Source organism: Anabrus simplex, chromosome 5, assembly GCF_040414725.1.
Source record: "Anabrus simplex isolate iqAnaSimp1 chromosome 5, ASM4041472v1, whole genome shotgun sequence".
NCBI classification, from domain to species: Eukaryota; Metazoa; Arthropoda; class Insecta; order Orthoptera; family Tettigoniidae; genus Anabrus; species Anabrus simplex.
Window position 1 is genome coordinate 74,307,587 of NC_090269.1, and position 19,791 is coordinate 74,327,377.

At 39.7% G+C, this 19,791-nt stretch overlaps 1 protein-coding gene across 1 annotated transcript; it reads right to left on the minus strand.

Moving 5' to 3' along the window:
* Positions 1 to 845: 845 nt before the first annotated feature.
* On the minus strand, positions 846 to 17,080 carry LOC136874470 (trypsin-1-like). The gene is made up of 7 exons (XM_067148100.2): positions 17,029 to 17,080; positions 13,562 to 13,644; positions 12,247 to 12,335; positions 10,248 to 10,386; positions 9,037 to 9,150; positions 4,901 to 5,044; positions 846 to 1,153 (listed from the first exon to the last, which is right to left on the minus strand). Exons 1-7 carry the CDS (start codon positions 17,072 to 17,074, stop codon positions 1,007 to 1,009), a joined length of 762 nt encoding a protein of 253 aa, XP_067004201.2. The 5' UTR covers positions 17,075 to 17,080; the 3' UTR covers positions 846 to 1,006.
* Positions 17,081 to 19,791: the final 2,711 nt, after the last annotated feature.

Genomic DNA, 19,791 nt, shown 5'->3' on the forward strand with positions numbered 1-19,791 from the left:
CAATTTTGGACCGTGGGTTGGCGAACACGGGACCCTTAGACTAATTAATTTCGCCCCGTTTCTCAATGTAATTACTGCAAATACGACCCTTTGGGTAGGGAAAACCAAAATAACTAAAATGTGCATGCTAGGAGAAAGGTGTCGTTCATCTGTTGTGTATTTTCTCCAATTTCTGTAGTTCTAAATCTGCACTACATCTGTTGGGTTTCCTTCTGGCTAGAGTTTCCCGTTGGGATCATTTATTTTCCTGACTCTCTGTCAGAGACTAGATTTTTGTTAATCTGCTGACACAAGTAAGGTTTTTACAAACTGCAATTATTCACAGGAAAATTTCAGAATGATGAATTTAATTTTCATTTGTAAGAATGAATGGGCAATAACTATTCTGGACGAAATCTAGTAGGACACCGGAAATATCATAATAAATTTGATGTAATGGATTGTATTCGTAAACTCTTATTTGCTGTTTCAATTTGTCAAGTAATTTTGTATTTCGGGGTGGGGGGTGGGGAGTTGAAGATCCCTAACCCAGACCCCTGGATACGGAAGATGTAAACACAGCAAGCTTGGAGTTCTCGGCGTGCATGATTAATTATACGACATTGCTCTCAATAAATACGGCATGTACCGTGCGATCCTGGTACAGTATATAAATGATATGAGTAAAGAAGTGAAATGAGCGATAAGGCTTTTTGCGGATGATGTTATTCTGTATAGAGTAATAAATAGGTTACAAGATTGTGAGCAACTGCAAAATGACCTAGATAATGTTGTGAAATGGACAGCAGGCAATGGCATGGTGATAAACAGGGTTAAAAGTCAGGTTGTGAGTTTCACAAATAGGAAAAGTCCTCTCAGTTTTAATTGAAAAAGTAAATACATTTCTGAAAATGTTATATTGTTATAAGGTTTATTTTCTTATCACATAACACTCCCAAACAATATTTCAATATGACATACATTTGAGGTAATGCAATGCGAAGCATCAAATGTCTAGAGGCGAGGTTCAAACTCCGCTGTTGGTCTTGATCCAGTCACGTACTGAGGCAACTCTTGAGTATACACCAGGGTAGTTAGGTCGAGCACAGCCGTAACCCCAGGAGACAACACCTTGAAGCTTGCCGTCACCAACTAGAGGGCCACCAGAGTCACCCTGGAAAGAATTGGAATTATAAATGTAAGTCTTTTCATACGGAAGAAAAGGGAAGATAAGATCTGTATAACGTGCGCTTTTGTACATCTATAACGAACGTCAATGTATACGAAGCCTTCATGTCTCAGGCGGCAGCGCGCTGGCCTCTCACCACTGGATACCGTGGTTCAAATCCCGGTGACTCCATGTGAGATTTGTGCTCGGCAAAGCGGAGACAGGACAGGTTTTTCTCCGGGTACTCCGGTTTTCCCTGTCATATTTCATTCCAGCAACACTCTTCATTAACATTTCATCTATCAGTCATTTATCATTGCCACAGAGGAGTGTGAGGCTTCGGCAGCCGGCACATTTCCTATCCTCGCCGCTAGATTGAGGCTTCATTCATTCCATTCCTGACCCGGTCGAATGACTGGAAACAGGCTGTGGATTTTCATTTTCATCAATGTATACCCCATGTGTGACGGGCTAGTTTTCTTCCTAAACCGATGTTTGTTAAAAATGTAAAGGTTACTGTGCTAGATAGCGCACTTCTTACAATACGATGTCCCAGTACCTGGATGTCTCTTGTAAGACTCCATTAACACTTTACATTTTTCAGAAAATTATTCTTTGGAAGTTGATTAACTTTCAATTGTATTTTTTCTATTTATTTTCTGCCTTACTTATAATTTTCACGACTTTTTGGGCGGACATGTTTCCATATGATAGAATATATCAAACTGTGTCTTAAAATTATTTATATTCGGAGATCGAATTCAAATTTTCATATGTCTGTATTGTTAAAATCAATATCTATCATCTGTAGTTACTAATGGAGCTAATAGGAGTGGAGATTACAATGTGTGAAACTGACTATAGCTTGCTGAGCCTTTAATAATTTTGGGCGTAATCGTATACCTCTCTCAGAAAAATGTATGCTCGTCTGACTTTCATAAACCGTACTGCATTACTATATACAATTTCTGAACAAAATTTATGTTCTTTTTACCGAAATGTTTTTAAAGGTCGGCCGATGAGACTAACATTTTCAAATATCTACGTGTATTTAAAGTCAGATTCTTGTCGGCCGATTTCCATTCTATTACAGCGCGATAATACGAAACTCGTAGTAAATTTATCTAGTATCATTTTATATGTATATATATTCTGAACGTGCAACATAACATTGTGAGAAAACCGTAATACTAACATCTACGTACTATACATAAAAAATCCCAGAATTCATAAGTCCTTTGGTTGCGTAAAAATAGCCATTGCCATTGCAGTTAACTGTATTTGCCGGAAGATGGCTCTATGAAATATGAAATATGTCTCCGCTGATCATTCTTTGCCAGCTCGACAGTTCTATGTTAGTCCAATAGGTGGCTCTTTGAAATCAAGTTATCACCAGAATGTTATTGTAAATGGACATTTTAATTCTTGTTGCCACAATGGTTTGGTTAATTATCAGCAACCTTAAGTATATTTCCCAACGAGCTAGAATAACATAGAGGGGCTGTATACTTAACATCAGCGCTCCCTGCTTGAAGCAAGCTGATAAGGGGCAGCCATGTTAACGGTTGTCAAAACAAAGCGAATTGGCGTGAGAGCATATGTAGAGGCGACAGGGAGATCGTGCATGCCAATTTAATTCCCTAAGTTTTAAGAAGTGAAAACATAGATTCTCGCTTTCAAGAATGCCAGCCGTAAGCTCAGCGTATGGTTGTACTAATCGGAGTAATAAAACCAAGGATATATCGTACTTTTAAGTAAGTATTACTGAATTATAGCCGAGATTCTTTTTTGTAATTTCTGTTGTAATTAAATCCATTTTATTGTTTACTCAGCGAAAGTACGGATAGCCACGGTAATTATTTGTCGAATTTTGTTTCAGATTTCGTTTAAAGAACAAGGAATTAACGGAACAATGCGTTGTGAGACAAATGGTATACCACTCAATTCAGTTGCTTATGCTCTGTACATTTCCAGCGCTATTTATAATTTTCATTCACATTTACAAATAAAGGAAATGGAGCGCCCACCACCAAGAAAACGTAACCACAAAAAATCACTTATTTCGTTCAAACGTATACCAAGTATGGTAAATACAGCATTTTACTGCTATTTTTGAAATGTATACAGCCTTTATTGTAGATGTCTGTTGCCTTGGTTTTTAAAACTACGCCACACTTCATAATGGACAACTTTCAAGCTTACCTTTCAGCTAGTAATCCCAGTATGATATGGTAATGGGAGAAACATGATATCCCCCCCCCCCCTATATTATAATAAATAATTACACTAAACGATTATTGTGGTAAAGTATTCATGGGCCGCCTCTGTGGTGCACTGGTTAGCGTGAGCAGCTGCCACCCCTGGAAGCCCGAGTTCGATTCCCGGCACCACCACGGAATTTGAAAAGGGACACGAGGGCTGGAACGGGATTCTATCAGCCTGGGGAGGTCAACTGAGTAGAAGTGGGTTCGACTCCCACCTCAGCCATCCTCGAAGTGGTTTTCCGTGGTTTCCCACTTCTCCACGGCCACGGCCGCTTCCTTCTCCCCCCCCCCCACAAGGCCCCTGCTCAGCATAGTTCAGCATAGCAGGTGCAGCCCTCCCTCACAGTTGTATCCCCCGACCCAATGTCTCACGCTCCAGAACACTGTCCTTGAGGTGGTAGAGGTGGGATCCGTCGCCGAGTCCGTGGGAAAAACCAACCCGGGAGGGTAAGTGCTGGTGGGGATTATTGTTTTAAGAGGAAGTACAACTAGGCAACTATCCTCTATATAACACTAATCAGAGAGAAAAATGGAAGGAATCCGACACTTCGAAAAATGAAGATATCGGTCAAAGAATGACAAGGGCCACGAAGGGCGTGAAAATGAAAGACTCCCTAGCTCTTCGCAAACCTAATAGCGTCGGGGTCAGAAAAGAACAAGAGTTGACCAAGAGAGGTCAGATAAGATAGATGAAAGTGAGGAGCCTGGCACAAGTAAGTGGAAGCAATGCCAGGACTCAGCTAAGGGCCCCGTGGTTGCCAACCCACGCTCTAAAGTTCAGAGGCCCTGGGGCCCGGGAGGGTAAACGGATTAAGAAAGGAACACAGTACTCATGAGGATGCAATAGTTTTAAAAATATGAACAGAATGAGGTTGTAACCTATTGTAGGTCCCTATGATTTTAAGGCTTCCTGTCATAAATATTTATGTCCATCGTTTTTATTCTAATTTTACGCTTAACCACTACAGCCAAGCAGGGTAACGCTCTTGTTCCGATTTCGAGGCCTATTCGAATGTCACTGTGCGATGATTTCGAACTACCCTACATTCAACTGATCGTGATGTTGGCCTCGTGCCGCAATATGATGAAGTGGCGGTATTCGCTTTAATGTTTCAAGCTTTCGGCAACGGTCTTTAATTCTCCCCCAGTGATTCTACACTTTTCGTCATTTAAAGGCCATGTCCCCTTGCTTGTGTGACCACAGGAAACATGGCGGACGTTCGTTCTATTAGGTTCACCCAGGCAACGCTTCCGCCTCTCTATGTTATTCTAGCTCGTTGATATTTCCCGTTACTTTTCTCACTCTTCCCCTATCATCAGTTTCATTTTTAGTATTTGTTCGTAGCTATTGCTGTGACAGGCCACTTTTTCTTAATAATATTTCTGTTATATAAGGGAGGTTTCCACTGCGCCTGTTTAGTTACTATCTGATGATTGTCTGGAATAATGGAAAACATTATAGTATGAACATTCTTGGAACTATTCTTACCTGGCAAGCGTCCTTACCGCCAGCAGTGTAGCCGGCACAGATCATACGGTCAGTGATACCACCACCATAAGCTGCGTTACACTCGGAGTTGGACACTACAGGGACTGTGACCTGCTGAAGAGTGCTGGCGGACCAACCTCCTTCCTGTAAATAGAAGAATGAATATTCAGCAGTGTTTACACAATACAACCGAGACAGTAAAATAGCAAATAAATAGACATTTCTACACTTATCAGGTTGGTAACAATAGAAATAATAATAAGTAATGGCGTGTGGCCTCGGAAGAGGCCGAGTGCAGGTCTTTCGAGTTAACGCCGTATTAGGCGACCTGCGCGTCTATGAGAATGGAGTCCTACCTGTGATGAATTCCAATGTTGAAGACGGCATACACTCCCAGCCCCCGAGCCACTGGAATTAACCAATCAAGGTTAAAATCTCCGACCCGGCCGGGAATCGAACCCGGGACCCTCTGGACCTAAGGCCAGCACGCTAACCATTTAGCCATGGAGCCGGACAATAATAATAATAATAATAATAATAATAATAATAATAATAAAGATGACAGACACAAAATGTCTTTGGGCGCGATTATATTTTACTGCTTTTCGTTGACTCAAATGTTTCTTCTCGCACCTCAATATGAATACTGTGGCACATATACGTACAGGCTATATCGCAATAGTGCTTCTAGAGGTTAAAACGAAGCAAGCATACGATAAGTCTGAGATAATGTGTAGGTAATGTAATAACCCAGCGTAAGAATGTTCTTGTTAAGACCACACAGTTAGTCAACATGTTCTTTCCCTGATTAAATTCAAGAATGAAAGGCCACTGTTCGGGATGGCCTAGGGAGCGGTGATAAGGGAACAGGGAACTGGAAATCAAGTAGGGATGACATAAAATTGTTAGTGTTGAACTGTAGAAGTATTGTAAAGAAAGGAATAGAATTAAGTAATTTAATATATATTTACCAGATATTGTAATAGGAGTTGAATCATGGCTGAGAAATGATATAATGGATGCAGAAATTTTCTCACGGCACTGGAGTGTGTATCGTAGAGATAGGGTAGGAAAGGTGGGAGGGGGAGTTTTCATTCTGGTGAAAGAAGAATTTGTAAGCTACGAAAAAGTTAAAGATGAGACACATGAAATTCTAGGTGTAAGGCTGATTTCTAAAGATAATAGGCAACTTGATATATTTGGAGTGTACAGATCGGGAAAGGGTAGCACTGATGCGGATTCGGAATTATTTGATAGGATAGTCAGCTATGTGGGAAACGACATGGAAAGAAATGTGATTGTAGCGGGAGATCTGAATTTGCCAGATGTAAATTGGGAAGGAAATGCGAACGACAGGAAGCATGACCAACAAATGGCAAATAAGTTAATATGGGAAGGACAGCTGATTCAGAAAGTGATGGAACCAACCAGAGGGAAAAATATCCTGGATGTGGTGCTGATAAAACCAGATGAGCTCTAAAATGAAACTGAAGTAATAGATGGTATTAGTGATCATGAAGCTGTTTTTGTGGTAGTTAAAAATAAATGCGATAGAAAGGAAGGTCTTAAAAGTAGGACTGTTAGGCAGTACCATATGGCTGATAAAGCAGGTATGAGGCAGTTTCTAAAAAGTAACTATGATCGGTGGAAAACGGTAAATAAAAATGTAAACAGACTCTGGGATGGGTTTAAAGAAATTGTTGAGGAATGCGAAAACAGGTTTGTACCTTTAAGGGTGGTAAGGAATGGTAAAGACCCACCTTATTATAATAGAGAAATAAAGAGACTAAGAAGGAGGTGCAGACTGGAAAGAAATAGAGTTAGAAATGGCTGTGGAAGTAAGGAGAAATTGAAGGAACTTACTAGAAAACTGAATCTAGCAAAGAAGGCAGCTAAGGATAACATGATGGCAAGCATAATTGGCAGTCATACAAATTTTAGTGAAAAATGGAAGGGTATGTATAGGTATTTTAAGGCAGAAACAGGTTCCAAGAAGGACATTCCAGGAATAATTAATGAACAAGGGGAGTGTGTATGTGATGATCTTCAAAAGGCGGAAGTATTCAGTCAGCAGTATCTAAAGATTGTTGGTTACAAGGATAATGTCGAGATAGAGGAAGAGACTAAGGCCAAAGAAGTAATAAAATTTACATATCGTCCCTGCTCTGGCAAACTAGCGAAACTGACAAACTAAGGAATCTGTAGTTCTGAAGTTCTGGTCTAGATTTTGTTATTTATATATTGTCTACCCTCTGACAAAGTCTCACATCTGCAGCTCATTCTGTATGCCTAACATATAAAACCAATAATTAAATATAAAAATTGATTTGACATGAGTAATCACAACTTCTTTCAGCTCTCCTAACCTTTTGACAATTTTCAGATTCGTTAGTTTGCCAGAGCAGGGACGATATGATAACAATGACATTTACAATAAGATACAAAAGTTGAAAACTAGAAAAGCGGCTGGAATTGATCAGATTTCTGGGGATATACTAAAGACAATGGGTTGGAATATAGTACCATATCTGAAGTACTTACTTGATTATTGTTTGGTCGAAGGAGCTATACCAGATGAATGGAGAGTTGCTATAGTAGCCCCTGTGCATAAAGGAAAGGGTGATAGACATAAAGCTGAAAATTACAGGCCAGTAAGTTTGACATGCATTGTATGTAAGCTTTGGGAAGGCATTCTTTCTGATTATATTAGACATGTTTGTGAAATTAATAACTGGTTCGATAGAAGGCAATTCGGTTTTATGAAAGGTTATTCCACTGAAGCTCAACTTGTAGGATTCCAGCAAGATATAGCAGATATCTTGGATTCTGGAGGTCAAATGGACTGTATCGCGATTGACATGTCTAAAGCATTTGATAGGGTGGATCATGGGAGACTACTGGCAAAAATGAGTGCAATTGGACTAGACAAAAGAGTGACTGAATGGGTTGCTATATTTCTAGAAAATAGATCTCAGAGAGTTAGAGTAGGTGAAGCTTTGTCTGACCCTGTAATAGTTGAGAGGGGAGTTCCTCAGGGCAGTGTTATCGGACCTTTATGTTTTCTTATATATATAAATGATATGAGTAAAGGAGTGGAATCAGAGGTAAGGCTTTTCGCGGATGATGTTATTCTCTATAGAGTGATAAATAAGTTACAAGATTGTGAGCAACTGCAACGTGACCTCGAAAATGTTGTGAGATGGACAGCAGACAATGGTATGTTGATAAACGGGGCTAAAAGTCAGGTTGTGAGTTTCACAAATAGTAAAAGTCCTCTCAGTTTTAATTACTGCATTGATGGGGTGAAAGTTCCTTTTGGGGATCATTGTAAGTATCTAGGTGGTAATATAAGGAAAGATCTTCACTGGGGTAATCACATAAATGGGATTGTAAATAAAGGGTACAGATCTCTGCACATGGTTATGAGGGTGTTCAGGGGTTGTAGTAAGGATGTAAAGGAGAGTGCATATAAGTCTCTGGTAAGACCCCAACTAGAGTATGGTTCCAGTGTATGGGACCCTCACCAGGATTACCTGATTCAAGAACTGGAAAAAATCCAAAGAAAAGCAGCTCGATTTGTTCTGGGTGATTTCCGACAAAAGAGTAGCGTTACAAAAATGTTGCAATGTTTGGGTTAGGAAGAATTGAGAGAAAGAAGAAGAGCTGCTCGACTAAGTGGTATGTTCCGAGCTGACAGCGGAGAGATGGCGTGGAATGACAATAGTAGACGAATAGGTTTGAATGGCGTTTATAAAAGTAGGAAAGATCACAATATGAAGATAAAGTTGGAATTCAAGAGGACAAACTGGGGCAAATATTCATTTATAGGAATGGGAGTTAGGGATTGGAATAACTTACCAAGGGAGATGTTCAATAAATTTCCAATTTCTTTGAAATCATTTCGGAAAAGGCTAGGAAAGCAACAGATAGGGAATCTGCCACCTGGGCGACTGCCCTAAATGCAGATCAGTATTGATTGATTGATTGATTGATTGATTGATTGATTGATTGATTGATTGATTGATTGATTGATTGATTGATTGATTGATTGATTGATTGATTGATTGATTGATTGATTGATTGATAAGTACTCGTAAATTTTAATAATTTTGTGGGAGAAATATTAGAATACTTACGGAAGTAGCGCCCCAACCAGTGACGACAACGTTGGTTCCAGAAGAAACTTCTTCATTCTGTGAAGGCAGACCTACAGCAGCAACGTTTGAGCCAAAGGAGAATGGGGATGACACCTGAAAAGGAAATGACAGGAAAATGAACGAGAGAAGCCTCAGATAAAAATTAATATAACTGGAGAAAATTTACACCATTGAACTTCTACTAATTCGGCATGAACCTTCTTCGAATGTCTGTGTCCAACATTAGTAAGGAATCTGGAAATGTATAGTCACTCAAATATAGAATAATAATAATAATAATAATAATAATAATAATAATAATAATAATAATAATAATAATAATAATAATAAAGAAAATAATAAAGAAATAATGGACGCATGATATTATATGTTTCCCACATTTAATATTTTATCAGACTTTTAATTATTTTCAAAATATCATTAGACCCTCCGTGGCTCAGGCGGGAGCGCGCCGGCCTCTCACCGCTGAATTGCGTGGTTCAAATCCCGGTCACTCTATGTGAGATCTGTGCTGGACAAAGCGGAGGTTGGACTGGTTTTCCTCCGAGTACTCGGTTTTCCCTGTCATATTTCATTCCAGCAACACTCCCCAATATTATTTCATTTCATCTGTCAGTCATTAATCATTGCCCCAGCGGAGTGTGACAGGCTTCGGCAGCCGGCACAATTCCTATCCTCCCCGCAAGATGCGGGCTTCATTCATTCCATTCCTGACCCGGTCCAATGACTGGAAGCAAGCTCAGGATTTTCATCAAAATATAATAATTCTTCTCTCAAGTAGATACAAACCCTCTGCATACCCACAACAAGCATTTTATTTTCAGTTGTTTCAGAGAAGAGCGCACCTCCGAGGAAATTATAATGCACTATATTCATTCTTTTTGAGCGACTATACACATCTCACAAAACATATTCCTTAGCTTATACCGTGAATAAATCCCATCCTCAGCACTATTATTTTAGCATAGAATACAAGACGTCCTCAGTAATATCACCTTAGAGTACTTAATATCATTCAAGCCTCACGCCTAGTAGCATTTCCTACAAGTCTTAATCATCAAGGTTTTGTCCTCCGTATTCCATACTGATCGTTATACATTAATGGATTCATGCTGCAGCTTCTAAATGTAAACGATCCCCTCCAAATTTTATCCAAGTTTATCTGTCTGAATGAAAGTTGGTATTCTCACCCTGATGAGTGCGAAATCGTAGTCAATTGTCCAGCTGTCGTATCTGGAGTGGGAGATGATCTGAGCCGCCTGATGAACGGAACCACCACTACCGCGGCTGGATGTGCCAGCACGGAGGCTGATACGGCTCACAGAGGCACTGAAATACAAAGCAAGTACACAGGTAAGTAAGGAAATAGTCTTATCGCTCAAACAAGCTGCTCAAAGAATCATTTATTTCTCCTTATATATACGGCTAATAGGATGCCACAACAAAATGGAAAGAACGGTGGTACGTTCCGGATCAGGGGTTTCCAAATGGCGGCCCACGGGCCGCATGTGGCCCGCGAGGACTTAACAAAATATTTTTAAGGAATGTGTAGAAAGTTTACAAAAAATATTTCATAGGTCGTTCAAAAATGTATTTTAAATACCCTTTATATACCCAAGTCATAACTATTTTTTAAAATATTATTGTCTATTTTCAAAGTATTCTTCTTGTTCTGAATGGATAATTTTTATTAAAAAATTAAAATCCAAACTTCGGTGGCAAATAAGCCCTCACAAATGCCAGTACTAGCTCTTAACCATTATAAAAATGGCTATGGGATCCATATGACATCTTAACTCCATGCCAAACTGACAGTGGACATTTCGTGCAACGTAGCATGCAGTGAATACCACGAAATACTTTAATTGCCATTGGTGTAAGAAGCGGTTTTAATTCCTCGTTCTTCTCTCAATGGTAGTACTGGCTGGTACACAGTGATGCACACTCGAAGAAATGTTCAGAGAAGAAACCTTCATTTCAATTGAGCTATGTGTATTCTCTCATACCGATACCTCTGTTCTATTTGCAGAATTTTACAAAAATTTGCCTATTATTAAAGTCCGGCCCGCGATCATGCCTAAGATTCCCAAAGCAGCCCTCGAGCACTCACAAATTGGAAACCAATGTTACTTCAATCGCTATAGATTTTCAGAGGCTTCAGGTTGTGTGGCATGGAATTGTAACACGCCCTCAAATGTCATCGAACTCAGCCGAGATCGGACAACTACTATTGGGACAGGAAGACAATGACTAAGCAACTAATAATAATAATAATAATCGTATGGCCTCAGCTACCGTTTGCAGACATTTCGATTTGACGCCATCTGGCTGTCTGCTCGTCAATTTCGACGTTCCGGTTTACTCTGTCTGCCATCTAGCGGACCTAGAGTAAACCGGATCTCTCTTGGGCGTCTATGGCTGAGATTTAATTAATTTTGTCGGGTAAATACCAAATGTATCACCAGAGTTCTTTTACATGCCGACATCGTACGACATGGAGTGTCGAATGGACTTTTTTCCGCCCTTCAAAAATCCGACTACCTCTGCCGGGTTTGAACCCGCTATCTTGGGATCCGGAGGCCGACACTCTACCACGGATCCACAGAGGCAGCACTGCAACTGCGCCACTGAGATGGATACATTAGAGTTTTATGACAAACATTGAATATCTACCTCACGGACTATTTGCTCAGTGCTAGATTTCTTAAAAAGTACAACGTTAACAATAATAAACGGAGTCTGACTCCGTTAGGTATCGAAGGTAAGGTAAGGGTGTATTCTGCCCGAAGGCACGTCCGAACCCCTGCAGATGTGTGCCTGAGCCGGAGGTTACGTACGGTAGGGTGGCCAGTTCCTTTCCTCTCCTCCATTCCCTTACCCCCGCCAAGAGCGCGTTGCAACCCATCCAAATCCTGACCACGTCCAATGTTGCTGAACTTCGGATATCTCACGGGATCCGGTGTTTGAACACGGCTACGGCCGTTGGCTGTTAAGTATCAGAAGAATCATATAATTTAAAAGTATGAAGAAACCGACTCACGTTATGTTTAAGTATTCGGTGTATGTAAACAAAAGATTCTGTTCAATGTTACCTATTTCAAAAGTTGATCACCTACTTTCCCGGCTAATTTTACACCCACTGAGCAAAAATCAAAGACTATCAAGACATACGGAATAAAATGTACTCACCCCGCAACACAGTGGGCAGCTGTCAGAGCCCATTCAGTACTGATGATGGAAGCTCCACAGATATGACTACCTCCCGACTGAAGAGAAAGCTGAAAAGAAACAGCATCCTCAGTATCGTTCGATGATGAAAACTATCACACTATGTTATTAGTATTATCTTCTTTTCCTGCCGCTTTTTCCCACACCTGTGGGGTCGCGGGTGCGAACTACGTCGCACATGTGGATTTGGCCCTGTTTTACGGCCGGATGCCCTTCCTGACGCCAACCCTCTATGGAGGGATGTAAGCACTATTGCGTGTTTCTGTGGTGGTTGGTAGTGTAGTGTGTTGTCTGAATATGATGAGGAGAGTGTTGGGACGGACATATACACCCAGTCCCCGAGCCAGAAGAATTAATCAGAAGCGATTAAAATCCCCGACCCGGCCGGGAATCGAACCCGGGACCCTCTGAACCGAAGGCCAGTACGCTGACCATTCAGCCAACGAGTCGGACTATGTTATTAGTATTATATTTCAATAAAATTCGCAAACCTTAATGAACAGTAGATTACTTTTCCACAAAATTGTTGTTAGTTCGTGTCCAGAGAATGATGCTCCTGGTCTAATAGAGGCTGATGTCTTCAAGGTCATATATTTCAAAATGACAACAAAAACAACAACCGTTCCCAAAGTCCGACAATGTTAATTAGAGGCATAACAGTTTTAAAATGTTATAATAATATTAATTTACCTTGCGGTTTTACAATACTGCTTTGCATTCCAACACATGTTGAAGAGAGCAGAAGGATTTCGTCTGCGAAAACCAGGCGAGCAATGATTTTATTATTAAGATGTCGACTTGAAATATACTCCTTCCCTTCATTTCCTTATAAATCGTTAATATACAGGATGAACAATATAAAGGACAGTTTGCACCAGTGCCTTAGTCCAACATTCGAATGTAACTTCTCCTACAATTTTATTTAATCGTATATTTAACCTCTGAATAAAATTCTTCAATAGCAATAATCCTTTTCTTTGTCACCTCTATTCCACCTAGTTTCGTGATGACCACCTGTCTGCTGACTGAATGAAAGGCTTTTGTATATCTATAGCTGTAATATAGATCTTACCATTTTTTCTATTTAAATATCTATCCATTATCGGATTAATAACAAATATTTATTCTGAAGTTTTTCATTCCTTTCCTGAACCCGAACTGGCATACCGAGAGTACAGGGTTTTCAAGATAGATACGTTCGACAGTTTCCAGACTACCTAGTCTAATTAACTCCTCAAGAAACAAAAGCTGAACACTTTAAAAATGCATTACGTACCTGGTAGGGAAAGTTCTTGATGTCAGCAGAGGAGCCTCCTACGATCCTGCCGTCCAGACGGGGACGAGGATTAATTGCACTTCCTGAAACAGAAAGAGGAAGATCATGGTTAATAATAATAATAATAATAATAATAATAATAATAATAATAATAATAATAATGATAATATTAATAATAATAATAATAATAATAATAATAATAATAGCAGTCCCATAGTAAAAGGATTTTGGGAAGATAAAAAGAACAAGAAGATCAAGAATACCAATGCTAAATAATGGTTCTACGTGCTCCTTAGAGGGCCAAACGCATGTATATATATACATAATAATAGGAATGATTACAAAATATTGTCGTTACGTTCCACTAGGAATTTTTGTGCTTTTTGGAGACCTCTGAGTTTTGTCCGTCTGGAATACTTTACGTGCAGACAGGTGGTTGATGCACTTGAGCGCCTCCAAATAACACCGATCTGAGGCGGAATGCAACCGGCCAACTTGATCGTCTGTGCTACGGAGTCCGACAGGTTAACGATGAAAAGGACGTTGAGTTCGAATCATTTGGACGTAGGTTGGCCATACGTATTGTTTTATCCGTAACTATATGATATTTTGCCGTTTTGTTCCACGCACGGTGCAAATCACAAACAGTACGCCAAATATTCCGATTTTGGAAGTGACTATAAGATTTGTATTTTTGAATCTGGCAGATCACCGAGCGAGTTGGCCGTGTGGTTAGGGTCCCGCAGCTTTGAGCTTGCATCCGGGAGATAGTGGGCAGCCCTGAAGATGGTTTTCCGTGGTTTCCTATTTTCACACCAGGCAAATGCTGGGGCTGTACCTTAATTAAAGCCACGTCCGCTTCCTTCCCACTCCTAGGTCTTTCCTGTCCCATCGTCACCATAAGGCCTACCTGTGTCGGTGCAACGTAAAGTAAATAGCAAAGGGGAAAAAAGGAATCCGTCAGAAAGTAATTTAAATGATTAAATCATCAAAACTGCGCACTATGTCAGTTTGTTTAGTTCCTTTTAAATATATTTCCATCAAATGCTCTAACAGAGGAAATTTTCTTTATCTTGAATATTAAAAGGGGGAGATGAGAGAAACAGATCTACAGTTGGTGTAAAACAATGAATTGTGCGGTTAAGGTTACGACTAAAAGGATATTCATTTGGTGTATTGTCCAATATGGGAATTTAAAGAAGGTAGCTAAAAAGTGCTTAATTCAATTTTTGATCTGCTGATCGTTTGTGGTATCAAAAACTCACTGTCGGTACGTGTGTTCCTATTCTCCCCTCTGAAATCTGGCAGCTGTATACGGATGTAACAATACCATTTCGAAAATCCAACATTCATTGGCCCGCATTGGAAACATAACCCACTTTAGTGAATATCTAGTGAGGATGTCGCTCGGCTATCTCGATCCAGGCGGCTCTCAAACTTGGAGCGTGGAGTGACGACAATGCTATTGCTCCCAGTTACTTGAGTTGGGTTCCCCACTTTTTAGTTGCATATCTGTCCTCCCTTGCTCACCTCTTATTCTGTTCCCAACCCGATGATATAGGTGTTGCGAGATATAGGGAGTCTTTCGTTTGCCACCCATCATGGTCCTTCACTTTCTTTGGCCAATGATATCAGTCTTCAAAGTGTCAATCCTCTTCTCATTTCACCTGTGGTTGGATGTAAGAAAGGATTATTGCACTTACCCTTAAAACAACTATCACCAATATCTATCACATCCCAGAGGAAGTACCCTTGAAAGCCGATGCTTTATCTACCTTTTTATTTCATCAAAACAAACCCCCTAAGCTCTTAGTAGACATCTTCTATTATATGTGAATTAAGCTTAGTTCTGGGGCCGAATGCCTCTCCTGACATCAACGTAATGTAGAGGGATCTATTCACCATTATGTGTTACTGTTGCGGTTTGTACTGTGTAATGCTATATACCTAAACGTAAGCATAACAACCCTGCTAGAGGAATTAATGAAACGTGGATAAAATCCCTTGCCTGGCCGGGAATCGAACCTGGGGCATACTGAACTGAAGGCCGCTTCGCTTCCAATTTAGTCAAGGAATTGGGCTACGCTGTTACTTGCTGTATAAACTTCGAGAAAGCAGTTGAGAAATTATGTCAACATCACTTCTCATTCCACCTGTAGTTAGATGTAAGAGGGAATGATTGCATTAGCAATAATCACCAATCATCCATCATTACGATAATAATATAATAATAACAATGAAAATGGTAACGTAATTTGAATGAACTCATATGACAAAATAACCAAATGCACAGCCACATATATAGACCAAGAAAAACTAGATGTCCACACCAGATTTAAAAATAGAGTAATAAACTAAATTTCAAAATTAAAAAAAATAACAAAACTGCCAGTACAGTTCCGAAAGAGTTGACGTAAGCGGAAAATAACATAGCCTAACGGAAAATTACCAGTGTAATAGACAGCCCATTAAATGCTCATTAAGGACCCCTGCATAGTTTACAAAACAAATTTAATACGATAATAATAATAACAATAAGGAGAGTACTAAAACTAAAACACCTAAAAGTAAACTAAAGCGTGTCATTGACTTAGCCAAGGTGGGTGGCGTGCCATGCCGGAAGGTTTACGGGCTGACCAGCCTGCTAGACTCTTCTTCTTCTTCTTTGTCTGTTTACCCTGCAGGGTCGGTTTTTCCCTCGGCCTCAGCGAGGGATCCCACCTCTACCGCCTAGGGCAGTGTCCTGCAGCTTCACACTCTGGGTCGGGGATACAACTGGGGAGGATGACCAGTACCTCTCCCAGGCAGACTCACCTGCTATGCTGAATACTGGCCTTGCGGGGGATGGGAAGATTGGTAGGGGTAGACAAGGAAGAGGGAAGGAGGCGGCCGTGGCCTTAAGTTAGGTACCATCCCGGCATTTGCCTGGAGGAGAAGTGAGAAACCACAGAAAACCACTTCCAGGATGGCTGTGGTGGGAATCCAATCCACCTCCCGAGGCTGAGTGGACCCCGTACCACTTTTCAAATTTCATGGCAGAGCCGGGAATTGAACCCGGGCCTCCGGGGATGGCAGCTAATCACACTAACCACTACACCACAGAGGCGGACGCCAAACTCACGCCAACGATAAAATACCAGTATTGCAATAAGTTGCATTCTATGCTAGAGTGGAGAAAAATGTGGGTTTCATTAATATAAGTTCCATATTTCAAGTTTTTAAGTATTTAAACAAAAATAAACGTAACTTTTAATACATTTCTAAGTATTTGTGAGTGCGATTTGGTAGAATCTGATGATGTTCTTTTAAGAACAAAACATTTCATCCTATTTTAATTAAATTGTTCATTTTTCAGGTGTAATACAAGTTACCATATGGTTTCCTTTTCAGGTACTTTATAAATGTGTTTATTACAAATTAGTTCCGGCAGACTGAAGAGTTATAAAATAAAGCGAATGATCACTTACCCAGGCATGACGCCACCATACACACGAGGATTGCTGCTCTCATCATCTTGTCAGTGTTATGAACCACGACTCTGAGATATTCGGCGAAGCCACAGTCTTTTATACAATTCATTGCTCACTGAAATCACAGTTGTTCATATTTGGGTTTTTCCTCTTATCACAGGGGATCATCAACCTTATCTCACTGAGGTATTATAACCAAATTAACAACGTCAGTTTAGATAAATGAATGGAATTCCCTTTTCCTTGTTTATCAATAAAAGGAGTATTTATCTATTCAGTGCAGGCCCGGAACTAGGGCGGGGCACGGGGAGCACGTGCCCCGGGAGGCACATTTCAGGGGGCGGCAAAATTTGGAAAGTTTATTAAAAAAATAATACGTTATTTAATTTTTTCAAAATAATAATACCACAATTAATATTGTTTAATTTTATTTAATTTTGTTGCCCAATTCATCAACTTCATTACACTGACACTGTACACCAAGTTATTTTCTTCATTATAAGACACGACACAAGAATTAACGTAATTCAAGGGTCTGGAGTGAGTCTTATACTGTTATGTCTACTTCTGATACGAAAATTAATAGCAAGAGCGCTCGGCAGCGGGGTCGGGCTCGAAAACAGCCTGACCTTGACGCAATGCCCGAGCATCTCATCTGCCTCACTCCCTTTCTCCCCATGCTCCTCTCTGCTTCCGTAAACAGTAAACTAAACAGACACCTGCAGTCATCCTTGTCGTTATCGACGGCTACACCTGTAGCCTGCGTACACTGTTGTCTGCGTGTGTTGATAGGAATCGACAGATGTTTTATTTTATTTGCATTTAGTATTTAGTTATTAGTGTTCGGAGTGTTGGTTAGTTATTCGTGTTACCGTTTATCAGCGTTTGGAAAACGGAATTGTTTAGTACACTTTGAGCTGCGTTTTTATCAGTTTCTAAATTATGGATGGCAGAAAATGTCTCAGTGGAGGCGAGTACAGCAAACTTGCCAAAGAAAAAAAGAAGAAAGAAAGCCATGTGGTGTCACAAACACCAAAATTAGAAGCATTAAAAAAAACTAATGTTAATGAAGAAGGCTAAAAAGAAAAATCAGGTAAGTAAATATTAATTTTTATTTCAATAATTAAATTCTAGCACACTAGGGAAGAGATGAATTAATTGTGCCTTATCGGACTTTACGACAACTGTTTTAATACTTCATTTTTTAATATATCATATTACTGATTGAATTTTAATCCCGGCTTTTAATATTTTAGATGACATTGAAGCTGGAGAGCAAGGCACGCAACATATCGAACTTTGCAAGAAACTCAGTCCTACTGGTGAAGCGAATGAAGATGAATTATTATCTCGTCCAGACCCTACAACGGGTCTTCAAGAAACGTCCGAGTTTTCCTTTGATTTTAGGGATCCTGGTTCAAGGCTACAGAATTTTTCAGATTCTGAAAAGTGTTACATAACAAAAATGAGCTTTGAAAATCAGATTGAGCCAAATTTAATAACAGCAGAGAAGGATGTAACTTAACGAAAGATTGGTTTTATATAGTTCTCAAAAATGGAGAAAAAGTGAAGAGATCATGGTTAGGCTATAGTGAAAGTAAGAAAGCTCTATGTTGTGTTCCCTGCAGACAGTTTTCACACTTAGCATCAAAACAAGTGCCTTCCTTAGATAAAGAAAGAGGACTTACTAATTGGAGAAAACTCAGGGAAAAATTGCCTGAACATGAAAATTTATCCAACCACAAACTTTGCTTTTGTTCGTGGAAAACGTTAGAATCCTGTTTAGGAAAGGGAGGTATTGATGCAGAACTCCAAAACCAGATCCATCAAGAAAAGTCTGAACGCAATACCAGATGGCCTGAAAGATTAGATGCGGTCGAAGCTGTGTATAAACATTACGGTGTCACTGCCTCTCAATTATACAACGATCTTAAACTATATGAAATTCAGCAAAGTAGTGTGGGAACTCAGAAAAAATATCTTAAATACCGCTACCTTTCCACTTATTAAGCCATGTAAATGAATTTTCACCAAATTAATTAAATAGGACGAAATATAACCCCCTAGATACATTTTAGATGCTCAGTTTTACTCTTAATTCATCCTCGGCTTTAAAATTCTTAGGTTTCTCTTTCGTCTTCTCTTCCTTGTTAGTATAGTGTATGTTTATGAAATGTTAAAAGTATTATTGTAATCTCCTAGATGTTTAGTTTTTAATCTTATTCTTATATCCTCAGTAGGAAAATGTATCTTACGCTTTTTATGTATCCTTTTATTAGATTTTGTACGTTAGGTGATACATTTAAGTTAAAGTGGCAGTTAGTTACAGCTAAAGGGACCTCTGGTCCTACTTGTAATTAACTTTAAATAAATATATTTCTATTCTATTTCTATTTCTAAAGTTGTGCAGGCTCTAGGGAATCTTAAAAACCATGATCTCTCAACACGTCAAACTAAGAGTGAGGCCAGCTCCCCTTTGAAAAATATTGGGAAACTTGAATTCATGGTTTTCACATGTTTTTGGGATGCTTTGTTCAAAAAGATCAGTCATGTCAAGGAGTTTTGCAAAGAAAAGATGTTATTGTAGATTTGGCTGCCCGGAACCTTCAAGGGCTTTTAACGCTCTTGAAGTCTTACAGAGAGTTCGCTCCATCTGAGGCCATTACTGAGGGTAAATTCTTAGCAAGCATGAGAGATCTACCATCTGAATTCTCAGAAAAAAGGCTAAGAGCCTTATTTATAAAAATAAACTATAGGAAG